At 45.1% G+C, this 12,604-nt stretch overlaps 1 protein-coding gene across 10 annotated transcripts in view; it reads right to left on the minus strand.

Moving 5' to 3' along the window:
* The window catches only part of camk2d (calcium/calmodulin dependent protein kinase II delta), a 186,906-nt gene that overhangs the window by 11,726 nt on the left and 162,576 nt on the right, over positions 1-12,604 (minus strand). For all 10 annotated transcript variants that reach the window (XM_062981331.1, XM_062981330.1, XM_003221818.4 and 7 more), the window contains 2 exons: positions 1,890-1,965; positions 42-136 (listed from right to left, as the gene is read on the minus strand). In XM_062981331.1, the coding sequence (XP_062837401.1) occupies positions 42-136; positions 1,890-1,965 (171 nt within the window). The remainder of the gene's footprint in view (positions 1-41; positions 137-1,889; positions 1,966-12,604) is intronic.

Below are 12,604 nucleotides of genomic sequence, written 5' to 3' on the forward strand. Positions count from 1 at the left end.
TAGTTGCTTCAATTACATAAAAATTAGACTGGGAAACGTACCATTTTCAAAGTAAAACCGGTGGAAGTCCATCCCTTCTACAAGGTTCCCCAAAGCTTCAGGTTCAAATGAGGTAAGGCCAGGGTCACAGATTTTCCTATTGGGCAAGGGAAAAAAAACTCAGTAAGTATACAGTAAGTTAAAGAATTATCAGGCAGAGTGTCTGTCTAACTTCTATCAAACTACATAAAGATGTATATTCTACTAAGCTATACACTATGGGTGTATACATCTCAATGAACAATAATGTTGACTGAATTTAGATACCTGCTTCCCCAATAAACATACACATATAAAAAATGGCAATGCTTACTGGTGTTTTGCTACCTAAAGTGAAGAACTAGATGCTGCCTTTACCTATTCCATGTACAAAAACAGTGGGCAGTGAATTTGATTTCAGCAGTAGTGACTGAATAACCTCCTTCACCAGGCCCGTAGCCAGGATTTTGATTCCGGGGGGGGGGGGGGGGGGGGACTGAGTCTGAGTGAGAGAGAATCTACCCTAGCAAACCTTTTGTATCGTTATCCCAATACCCCCATGCATATGGAATATATTGAGCATGGTGATCGGATCATGATATGAATAAACATAACAGTTTAAATAATAAATGTAAGGCCTTCTTGCGGACCACCCTGAGAATTTCGGGGGGGGGGGGGGACTGAAGGACAGGCTACATGCCTGTCCTTCACTACGCCAGAACATACATATTTAATGGCCTAGGAGAAATTGTATGATACACATTCACATTGTTTAATGCTAGGGCTGGGCCTAGGGATGCTGCAGGCATGCAAATCATAATGATGGTCTATGTATATCTCTCACAAGATGGTTCTAGAAAACATCACTGACACCTTCATTTGGTGCTGTATGAGTTACAAACTAAACTCAAATATGCCTGGCAAGCAAATGTGCAAACTGCAGAATCAGCCTTATGTTGTTAAAACTTATTTAGACCCAGATGGAAAATGACATTTTGTGGTGGTAATGGGTTCATTATATTATTCAGACTGCAGAGCAAGAAACAACATTAAATATAGAGGAAAATACTTCCTTTTTGGACCTATGATATTGATATTAGAAATTCTAACTGGATGCAACACTCTAATCAGATGCAAGTCATTTATTTTTTGTTTTACAATATTTTTAATGTAACAGCAGAGTAACCTTCTAAAAGTATACATCTGATAGACAGTAATTTTATGAAATTACTGTTCTGAGCATTTAGTTTTATGTAACATATAGCAATCTGTTTCTGCAGTATGTAAAAATTTTAAATATTTTTTTGTGGCTGCCACAAAGTATGTTAGATTGAAAGACTATTGGATATTCATTAAAAACTTCAAAAAAAGTTTTTGCAGATTAATACACTTTTTAATGTTTTTTTATGATACCACCAATTAGAAAATGACATTTATAACCCAGGGACAAAAATTGTGTTACACAGTATAATCTGAATGGTTAAGGGGACATGGGGAATACACAAATAAGTAAGCACATTTTAAAAAAACAAAACATGCACCGACATTTCCCACTAAATTGTAAATTAAAAATAAAGAGGTTTTTTTGTAGGGTGGGGGTGAGGATAAGAGATTACCATAGAAACGAATGGTCATCTGAACAATGAGCAAACCTTTATTTTGTAAAAAACCCTTTACGGATATTTATTTTATTATATATAAAATATAATGTCATTAATTATCAATTATAAAATAAATAATAGAATATTTATTTGTCTCCAGAGTTTTAATAGTGAGTCATCATTTCACTTATCATTCTGGATGAGCTGTTTGTGGCCTAGGTAATGAATAAACATTTGTGTGTATATGGTGGGGGAAGGAATGCTTCTTACGTGTAGGCTTCAAAATCCCCATTATTGATAGCTTCAATCAGCTGCTCTGTAACCTTGATAATCTCCTGTTTACGAGCTGAAAAGGAAACAGAGAAATGAAGAAAATGACACATAAAGATGACAGCCAGCAAAAGAAAAAGCTGTCAGATATCAACAAAAACAACAACAAACAGTTGAAGCAGTTGCTTCAGGATCAGTATGATTATTAATCAGTCAGAGAGCCTTCCTTTCTCCCTTTTCACTCCACTCACCTCATACCACAGCCAAAAGAGTTGAGTTGCTAGCTTTATAACAGACTGACCCTAGCATATGTTTCCACTTGTAGAGATATAGAGCTCATGTAGAACTCAGAGCCGGCCCAAGATAATTTTCAAGTGTAAGCGAATAGAAATTTTGGTCCCCCCCCCCCCACACACACACACACACCAAACCACATGAACGGGCCAGCTGTGATGACCCATGGGCCTTGTAGTCCTGCTCAGGACATTGTAATTCCTGATGAAGATGAAAACTTGGGTTTTTTACCTTCCCAGTCTGAACTGGATTCTTCTCAGCCAGATCTTTCCCAGGCAGATCTGGGAACCTTGCACCTGCAAGAAAGTTGTCTCCCAGAAGTATGTCAAACAAGCCCAGAGCCTACTTCTCCCGTGTTCTTGCGGCGGGAGTTTTGTAAACAACAGAGAAGTTTGGAATCAGCTTCGCGCAGGAGTGCGAGGATTGCAGCTAAGAATGTGGCCAATTAAGACTGCTTCTCGTGAGAATCTTTGGGGAGTCTCACATCTGGTCTCAGAGTTTAGCTTTCGGTTCTGATTCCCAGAGAACTGCTTCGGCGGGAAAGTTAGACTCTATTTAGGTGTTTTACCCGCGTAGTAACTTCGCGGAGTCAATTCGTCAGCCTACGGAGCGGGTCGTGTCTGGACAGCGCGCTCCGATTCAAGCCTCGCTCTCGCTCAAGCCTTGCCTTGCTATCCAGCCTTCGCCTTGCTTCCCAGCCTTTGTTTACCTACGGACTTTGCCTTGTTTCCCAGGACCAATCCTTGCCTTGTACCACGGATTTTACCAAGTTATCCCACGGACCTTGTTCTTGTTCCTAGTTACCTTGTTCCACGTTCAAGCCTTGTTTCAAGTATCAAGTTATTTCCTAGCCTCGCTCAAGTTTCATGGACTAAAGGACCTTGTCATCTCCCCTCACTTTGCTTGGCAAAGTGAGTGTTTCGGTTATTGGATTACAACTTTGGACCTTAATATTTCTTATTGGACATTGCTTTTTTGGACTAATTCTGACCTTTCCTGAAAGGTCTAATTCTGGACTATTTTCTACACTTGTTTTTATTAACTTTATATATTCCTTCAATAAAGATATTAGATAGATTCTGGCCTCTGTGTATGGTTATTGGTGCTCTGTAGCCTAGGTCTTGACAGTTTGACTCCGCCCCCCTAAGCACCAATTAACCTCGGCCAGAATGTCTACCGGAGTCGTACCTGGGCCGAGCGGCCAGCCGATTACCTACACCATCGACAAGGAGGAGGTGGACCGAATCCGGGATAAGCTCAATGCACAGGATGGAGAAATAAGGGGTTTGAAGGAACGCGGGATTCGTCTTCCGGCCATGGCGTTGCCAACCAAGTTTACTGGAGAAGCTTCTAAGGTTCATGTCTTCCGTCGCCAATGTCAAGCTTATCTAGAGGCCCGTGCTGCCGAGTTTCCCCAAGAAGACATCAAAGTGGCATGGGTTTACAGTCTTCTAGACGGGCCAGCGGCCAGCTGGGCGACGGCACTGTACGACCAAGCCTCTCCACACCTAAGATCAGCGCAACGCTTCTTGGACCACCTCAAGGAGACTTGGGGAATCGAGGACAATTTGGAGGCAGCCGGTCACAAACTCCGTCGCCTTTTCCAAGGAGACAGACCTATGTCTCAGTATATAGCCGAGTTCCGGGTGCTGGCCCACAACACCGGCTGGAACGATGTAGCCCTCAGGGGACAATTCCGGGAGGGTCTCAACATTGAAATGCTGGAAGAAATCTCCAAGGTGGATCCTCCCCAGACCCTCGAGGCACTCATTGATCAATGTTTACGGGCTGAAGTCATGATTGCCAACAGGAAACAGTGGGTTCGAGGCCAGGGCGGTAGAGCCGGGGCAAAACCCCCCGCTCCCGCCAGCGTTCAGCCACGTCCGGTCTGGAGACCCCCACCGCCAACCCCATACCCCAGAGGGAGCGAGGAGGTGCCGATGCAGTTGGGCAATGTGCGTCCCAGACTAGATGCCGCCGAGAAGGCCCGTCGTCAACGCTTAAACCTCTGCTGGTACTGCGGGAACGGGGGCCACTTCGCCAGAGAGTGCCCAGCCAAAGGGAAGCCTGCCGCCCGTCTTGCGGCGGCGTCCTCCACGGAGACGAAGACGTCTGAGCCGACTGGCACACAGCCGGCGGGGGAAGCCAACGACCGGGTGTAGAGAGGCTCGCCAACCCGGTCAAAAAATCCATCCAAGAGCCGCCAACCGGGGTCCTGTTCCTTCTCGTGGTCACATTATGGTCAGCAAAAAGGGGACCCGTCATGATCCACGCCATGATAGACTCTGGAGCTACCAACAATTTCATCGATAGAGAGTATGCCGACTCTCTGGGATTACAATATCATGATTTCAAGAATGCCCGTGTGGTGCAAGCCATAGACGGCCGCCCCCTCAAGACGGGCCCCGTAAGTCAGTGGTCGGAACCCACCAGGATGTGGATAAGGGAACATATGGAAGAGATTTCCTTCTTTGTTACCGAGGTTCCCCATTTCCCTGTGATTTTGGGAATTCCATGGCTGACTCTCCACGACCCTAACATCTCCTGGTCCAACAGAGAACTGCAGTTTGCTTCACCGTACTGCCAAAACCATTGCCTCGTAGCCAAGGTATGCCACGCCACAGACACCGAGCCCATCATCACCTTGCCAAAGAAGTACTCCGAGTATTGGGATGTATTCAATGAGAAAGAAGCCGAAAAATTACCCCCACATAGACCTTATGACTGTGCCATTGACTTGGTGGAGGGGGCCCCGATCCCGCGAGGGCATCTCTACTCCCTGACTGAACCAGAGCAAGAAGCTCTCAGGGAATTCCTAGAGACAAACCTTCGCAAGGGATTCATCAGACCCTCTCAATCCCCAGCCGCCTCCCCAGTGATGTTTGTGAAGAAGAAGTCAGGGGAACTACGCTTGGTGGTGGACTACAGAGCATTGAACAATATCACCAAGCGGAACAGCTATCCCCTGCCCTTAATCTCGGATCTACTGGATCGGCTTCGAGGAGCCAAGGTTTACACCAAGCTGGATCTTCGGGGGGCTTACAACTTAGTTCGCATCAGGGAAGGGGACGAGTGGAAGACCGCCTTCCAGACCAAATTCGGATTATTCGAGTCCCGAGTTATGAATTTCGGTTTATGCGGAGCCCCCGCAACGTTCCAGCATTTTGTCAACGACATTTTTCAGGACTATCTAGACAGGTTCTTGATAATCTACCTGGATGATTTTTTGGTGTTTTCTAGATCACAATCAGAACATGAGAACCACGTCAAAATGGTGTTACAACGATTGCGGGATCATGGACTTTATGCCAAGCTGGAAAAATGCGCCTTTGATCTACAAGAGGTAGATTTCCTTGGTTACCGCATCTCGCCTCTAGGGCTTTCCATGGATCCAGCCAAGGTTTCAGCAGTATTGGAATGGCGGGCGCCAACTAACAAGAAAGAGGTGCAGCGTTTCTTGGGGTTCGCGAACTATTACCGCAAGTTCATTCCAGGTTTTGCCCGCTGGTCCGACCCCATCACTAGCTGCATCCGTGGAAAGCAGCCTTTCCGCTGGACTGATCAAGCAGAGAAAGGGTTCCAGCAACTAAAGAAACTATTCACCTCCCAGCCAATTCTACAGCACCCAAATCCTGGAACCCCTTTTGTGGTGCAGGCGGACGCCTCTGATGTGGCAATTGGGGCTGTACTCTTACAACCGGTGGGAGATCACCTCCATCCCTGTGCCTTTTATTCTCGTCAACTAACCACACCAGAGAGGAATTACACCATTTGGGAAAAAGAACTACTGGCCATAAAGGCAGCCTTTGAAACTTGGAGACATTGGCTAGAAGGGGCCAAATTTCCCATTGAAGTCCACACTGATCATCGTAATCTAGAACATCTAAGAACTGCCCGCAAACTAAATCAGAGGCAGCAGCGTTGGGCTTTATTCTTTGAACGCTTCAACTTCCAGATCCATTATGTGACCCCAGCCCAAACCAAGCAAGCAGACGCCCTGTCACGTAAACCGGAATACGCTGCAGGACGCAAGGAGACCTTTGAATCCCAACTGCTACAACCCGAGAACTTTGCCACGCTCACGGTGGGGAACACCAAATCCATTCCCATTGGTTCAACTTCCCCTACTCCAGGACCCATCTGTGCTCAAGAAATCAGGGCTAGTCAGCAAGCAGATGCCTGGGCGCAGGACCAACTTCGCCAAGGTCTGCACTTTCCCTTTTCGCTTAAAGATGGGCTGCTCTGCTATAGAAATCATGTTTATATCCCACCCGGACCGGGCAGGGAAAAAGCGCTTCGTCTGTGTCATGACTGCAAACCAGCAGGACACTTCGGACTATTTAAAACTATGCATTTGATCCTAAGGGATTTTTGGTGGCCCAAGATCCGCAAGGATGTGGAAAAATATGTCAACACCTGCCCAGTATGCCAGCGCTCCAAGATACGAAGGGAGAAGCCCTCAGGGCTTTTACACCCCCTTCCTACCCCATCTCGCCCATGGGAAATAATTTCCGCGGATTTCATCACTGACCTACCACCTTCCTGTGGATTCACCACGATCTTGGTGGTGGTGGACCTTTTCACCAAGTTAGCCCATTTCATTCCCTGTGAAGGCCTCCCCACGGCCAAAGAAACTGCGGATCTATTTCTTCAACATGTTTTCAGACTACATGGATTGCCCAAGAGTTTAGTCACAGACCGTGGATCTCAATTCACCTCTCGTTTTTGGAAGGCACTACAAAAACTATTGGGCATAGACTCTCGCTTATCTTCAGCTCATCATCCCCAAACAGATGGGCAAACGGAGCGCACCAATGCCACTTTGGAGCAGTATCTTCGCTGTTATGTAAACTACCAACAGGACAATTGGGCTTCTCTGTTACCACTGTCTGAGTTTGCCTACAACAATGGAGTTCAAGCTTCTACAAAAGAAACGCCGTTCTTTGCAAACTACGGCTTCCATCCACGTTTCTTCCCCCCTGTCATTGAAACTTCAGAAGTTCCCGCAGCAGAGGATTGGCTGCAGGAACTCACAGCGGTGCAACAACTTTTGCTCCAGCAACTGGATCAAGCCAAGGAGGACTATAAACGCCACGCTGACAAACATCGCCAGCCGGGCCCCGAAATCAAGGTAGGAGATCGGGTTTTTCTGTCCACTCGCTTCCTGCCCTCCCACCGCCCTTGCCGGAAGTTAGATGCCCGTTTCATTGGCCCCTATCCAGTGGTGGCGCAACTTAACCCCGTGACTTTCAAACTCCAACTTCCGCGTTCAATGCGCATTCACCCAGTGTTTCACCGTTCCCTGCTCCTTCCGGCGGATGGTGTGCGACCTGATACAGACCAACCGGCCCCCCCTCCTGTTTTGATGAATGGGGAGGAGGAGTTCGAGGTTGAGGACATTTTGGATTCTCGCTTTCACCGCCGCCGCCTACAATATCTCATTGACTGGGTGGGTTTTGGCCCTGAGGAACGCTCTTGGGAAGACGCCTCCACAGTCCATGCTCCTGATCTAACCCGTCGCTTTCATCAGACCTATCCCACCAAACCGCGACCTCGCGCCTCGGGGAGAGGGCCCCAGTTTGGGAGGGGCCTTGAGGAGGGGGATAGTGTGATGACCCATGGGCCTTGTAGTCCTGCTCAGGACATTGTAATTCCTGATGAAGATGAAAACTTGGGTTTTTTACCTTCCCAGTCTGAACTGGATTCTTCTCAGCCAGATCTTTCCCAGGCAGATCTGGGAACCTTGCACCTGCAAGAAAGTTGTCTCCCAGAAGTATGTCAAACAAGCCCAGAGCCTACTTCTCCCGTGTTCTTGCGGCGGGAGTTTTGTAAACAACAGAGAAGTTTGGAATCAGCTTCGCGCAGGAGTGCGAGGATTGCAGCTAAGAATGTGGCCAATTAAGACTGCTTCTCGTGAGAATCTTTGGGGAGTCTCACATCTGGTCTCAGAGTTTAGCTTTCGGTTCTGATTCCCAGAGAACTGCTTCGGCGGGAAAGTTAGACTCTATTTAGGTGTTTTACCCGCGTAGTAACTTCGCGGAGTCAATTCGTCAGCCTACGGAGCGGGTCGTGTCTGGACAGCGCGCTCCGATTCAAGCCTCGCTCTCGCTCAAGCCTTGCCTTGCTATCCAGCCTTCGCCTTGCTTCCCAGCCTTTGTTTACCTACGGACTTTGCCTTGTTTCCCAGGACCAATCCTTGCCTTGTACCACGGATTTTACCAAGTTATCCCACGGACCTTGTTCTTGTTCCTAGTTACCTTGTTCCACGTTCAAGCCTTGTTTCAAGTATCAAGTTATTTCCTAGCCTCGCTCAAGTTTCATGGACTAAAGGACCTTGTCATCTCCCCTCACTTTGCTTGGCAAAGTGAGTGTTTCGGTTATTGGATTACAACTTTGGACCTTAATATTTCTTATTGGACATTGCTTTTTTGGACTAATTCTGACCTTTCCTGAAAGGTCTAATTCTGGACTATTTTCTACACTTGTTTTTATTAACTTTATATATTCCTTCAATAAAGATATTAGATAGATTCTGGCCTCTGTGTATGGTTATTGGTGCTCTGTAGCCTAGGTCTTGACACCAGCAGAGCATTGGATAAGCAAAAATGTTGGATAATATGAAGGGCAAGTGTGAATAACTGCAGTTGATCACCTTGATTAGCATAGAATAGCCTTGCTAGACATGGTTATGGTTATTGAGCATTATTCCTAGCAGTGCAATAATTGAGGACTTTTTAAGTATTGACCACTGGACTGATTCTGGACTATGATTTTGAACTTATGTGGTTGTAATTGTTGTTTTTTAGTAGTTTTTGTTTTAATGTTTGAGTTTAATTGTCATTATATTATTGGAATTTGTATGTCGGCCATCGAATTGTTGCCAATTGTGAGGCCACCCTGAGTCCTCTTCGAGTGAGAAGGGCGGGACAGAAGTATGGGAAATAAATAAATAAATAAATAAAATCAGGACAGTAAAAAAAGAACACTCAAAAACAGGGGAATTCCAAACATGAAACAATCAGGGCCAGCTAACACCTCTCAACAAAGATATACAAACCCCACTTGCTTAGTTTCCAACAGACCTCACAACCTCTGAGGATGCCTGCCATAGATGTGGCCCTCCTCTGGACACTTTCCAGCATTATTTGGCAGAGAAGGAGAAAGAATTTGGGCCCTTCCACACAGCTCTATAACCCAGGATATCAAGGTAGGATAACCCACATTACCTGCTTTGAACTGGATTGTCTGAGTCCTTACTGCCATATATCCCAGTTCAAAGCAGGTAATGTGGGTTATTTGTTTGAAGCCATTCTTCCACATTCTAGTCTCCAAGGCAGAAGATAACAAGCTTGCTCCCTCCTCCCTATGACTGCCTCTCACATAATTATACATGATGAGGAAATTCCCAGCTTGATTTCGTCCCCACAGGCTATATGATTATGTGGGATGCAGGACTTCTTTGGGGTCAGAAACACCGTTTCCCGCCAAAGGGAAGGGGATGGGGTCTCAGAAACATAATGAGGCAACATAACACATGGGCAAGTAGGAACACATAAACAGAAACACTGAGCTTTTAGGGCAATTTTATATACATGAGAGATGTAGTTTCCCAAAGTACCCTAGCAAGCCAGACTCCTTGGCACATAAATCCTGGGGGACTCTAAAGAGAGGGATGAAGGAAGGAATGTCCCCAAGTTTGGGAAGGCGCGGGGCCAGGATGGCCCCGATAGAGGGAAAAGATGAACTGATTGCAAAAGAGCAATTTAATATATAACATTTAATATATAACATATAATTAAAATTATTAAATTGCATTATTATCAGTATTATATCGTAATAATAAATAAATAAATAAAGTTTTATTATTCTTATTCTTAGAAGATAAAGGGAAAAGATGAATGATTACAAAGAGCGAATAACTATAAGTTCCGGATTGCTATTGTTACAGGGCAGTCGGTGGCTCCCAGAGAGAGCACCATACTCAGAACCAGGAGGCTGCGAGTTCGAATCCCACTCAGGGACAAAAATGTCAAAATCAGCTGGAAAAAGGCATGGAGGGTACGGGGCGCACGGAGAGCTGTCAAGGCACATGTTTTGCCCGAGAGCGCCCCCCGTTGACGTGCGCCCAACTCGGAGGCGTAATTGGCGTGCCATGTTGGACCGGCCCTGGTAGAACTGTAATATATCCACTTTCTATTTGGGAAGGACCACTGAAATCTCTAAATCTTTCAGGAGAAATTGTAAAGGAAGCAATCTTGGGTAACAACAACAGTCCTTCACTAAGTCTCATTGTGAGCCAAATATATAACGTTTTGAATCTAAACATCTTGAAATATCTGAACTACTGAAATAGTTGAACTGTTTTTGGAAAAATAGCTACATTAAAAAAAACACGAGGAGGTCAGCAACTATCAGACACAATTCTCCCAAAGTAATAGTCAACCAACCATCCACTAACATGCAGTACAAAATGTTTGTCTCTTAAGTGCAATTATTAAAAACTACTAAGAACAGGCGAAGAGAGAAGTGATTTCCTATTCTAGTTTAATATGCTGCAGTTGCCTTTTTACTTTTGTTCTTTGGCTTCTCCCTTTCTCAGTTCACCCAACATGCCTATGGTCACTTAGCTGTGTTTCTCCTCTATTGTGCTGGTTGTACTTTCTGACCACATTCAATCTTCATACTTTTCTTTGAGCACTGTCAGAAACAACAGTTTTTGCACTTTTCCTTATTGTGAGTTAGGTTGGTTGCTAGGAGCACAAATAAGGCAGAGGTGAATAGAAGGGCAGGAGAAATTGCTTATCTCACAAAACCACTAAGACCTCCTTAATTCACAGGAAAACACTGCTATACCCTTTTTGTCTTAAGGAGAAAATGTACTAGGCTAGGAAAAAGGTTATTCCCCAAGTAAAAGAGGGACTATTTTAAATATAACTGATATCAGTTGGTGACTTAGGGTCCTTCCAGACAGGCCCTATATTCCAGGATCTGTTCTCAGGTTTTCTGTTCATCCCAAAAATCAGGCAGTGCGAACTCATATAATCCTGTTTAAAGCAGAAAATCCTGGATCAGATCCTAAGATATAGAGCCTGTCTGGAACCAGATGAGTCTAAGTCCCTTTTTGGACAGGTCATAAAGGGCTATTCTCTTGACCTTTGTCCCAAAAGCTTCCATCACCTGGTAGATATCAAGCCCTGGAAAGAGACCTGTTGCTTATCAGTGTTGAAAAGAAAAAAGTCAGAGGAGATTTAGACCATGAAGATCTGGCAACTCTGGGCTTCCAAAGGAAGGAAAAGGCAAATGCACTCCATTTCTTCCCCCTAGCTGAGCCAAGATCAGCTGGCTCTCCATGGTCTGAATAATCTCTCCTTTTTAGTCTTTACTGGTCAGCCACAGTAACAGAGCTTGAGAACTGCCAGATCATAGAAGGATGAAGAACTGTGCATGTAGACCTACGTGCAGATGTAGGATCTCAGCAATAATTGAGTTTTGTGCTTTCCGTTTTCTGAAAACTTTCTCCTCCCACCCTTACATTTTAGTAGGAAAAGGCAGGTCTACAGGCAGACTAAGGAGTGTGGAAATCAATATTGCAACCACAGCCAACTGCTGCATTTACTCGAATCTAACACTCAACTTTTTTTGGCTAAATTAACTTGCCAAAATTAGGGTGTGCATTAGATTCGCGTAATACGGTAATCTTAGTGCTGAGCAAAAGCAAAAGGGGAAGCTACTTCAGCAGCACCTGGAGCTTCTACTTCAGGGATGTCATGTGTACTTTAATTGAGGAGGCTCAAGAACTTGCAAAACTGTAGCTCTCAAGACTCCATAGCACTGAACAAAGGCCATTTAAGTGGATTGATTTTACAGAATAGATTCACCCAAACATTTCTTTTCCATTGCTTAAAGCTTTGATGTTCCAACACAATTATTTTTAAAAAGGGAATTCTAAGAAGGCAGCAACTGTAATGGGCATATTACAAAGACTGCACCTTTTGTTGCTGTGCATTATATTCACCAGGAAATCCTTTTTTTGGTTTCAGGGTTTTGAAAATTGAGGTGCACATTACATTCAATGGCACATTAGACTCAAGTAAATACCTTCTTTAATCAACCCTAAACTCTAAACAAGTCACTGAACAACATTCAGAATCTAACTCTCTCCCCCGGGCTGAACATCAGGAAGAACTTCCTCAATGTGAGAGCTGTTCAGCAGTGGAACTCTCTGCCCCAGAGTGTGGTGGAGGCTCCTTCTTTGGAGGCTTTTAAGCAGAGGCCGGATAGCCATCTGTCGGGAGTGCTTTGAATTCAATTTCCTGCTTCTTAGCAGGGGGTTGGACTGGATGGCCCATGAGGTCTCTTCCAACTCTACTATTCTATGATTCTATGAAATGTAGGAATTAATCAATATATTTGTTATACTT

Source organism: Anolis carolinensis, chromosome 5 (assembly GCF_035594765.1).
Source record: "Anolis carolinensis isolate JA03-04 chromosome 5, rAnoCar3.1.pri, whole genome shotgun sequence".
Lineage (NCBI taxonomy): Eukaryota > Metazoa > Chordata > Lepidosauria > Squamata > Dactyloidae > Anolis > Anolis carolinensis.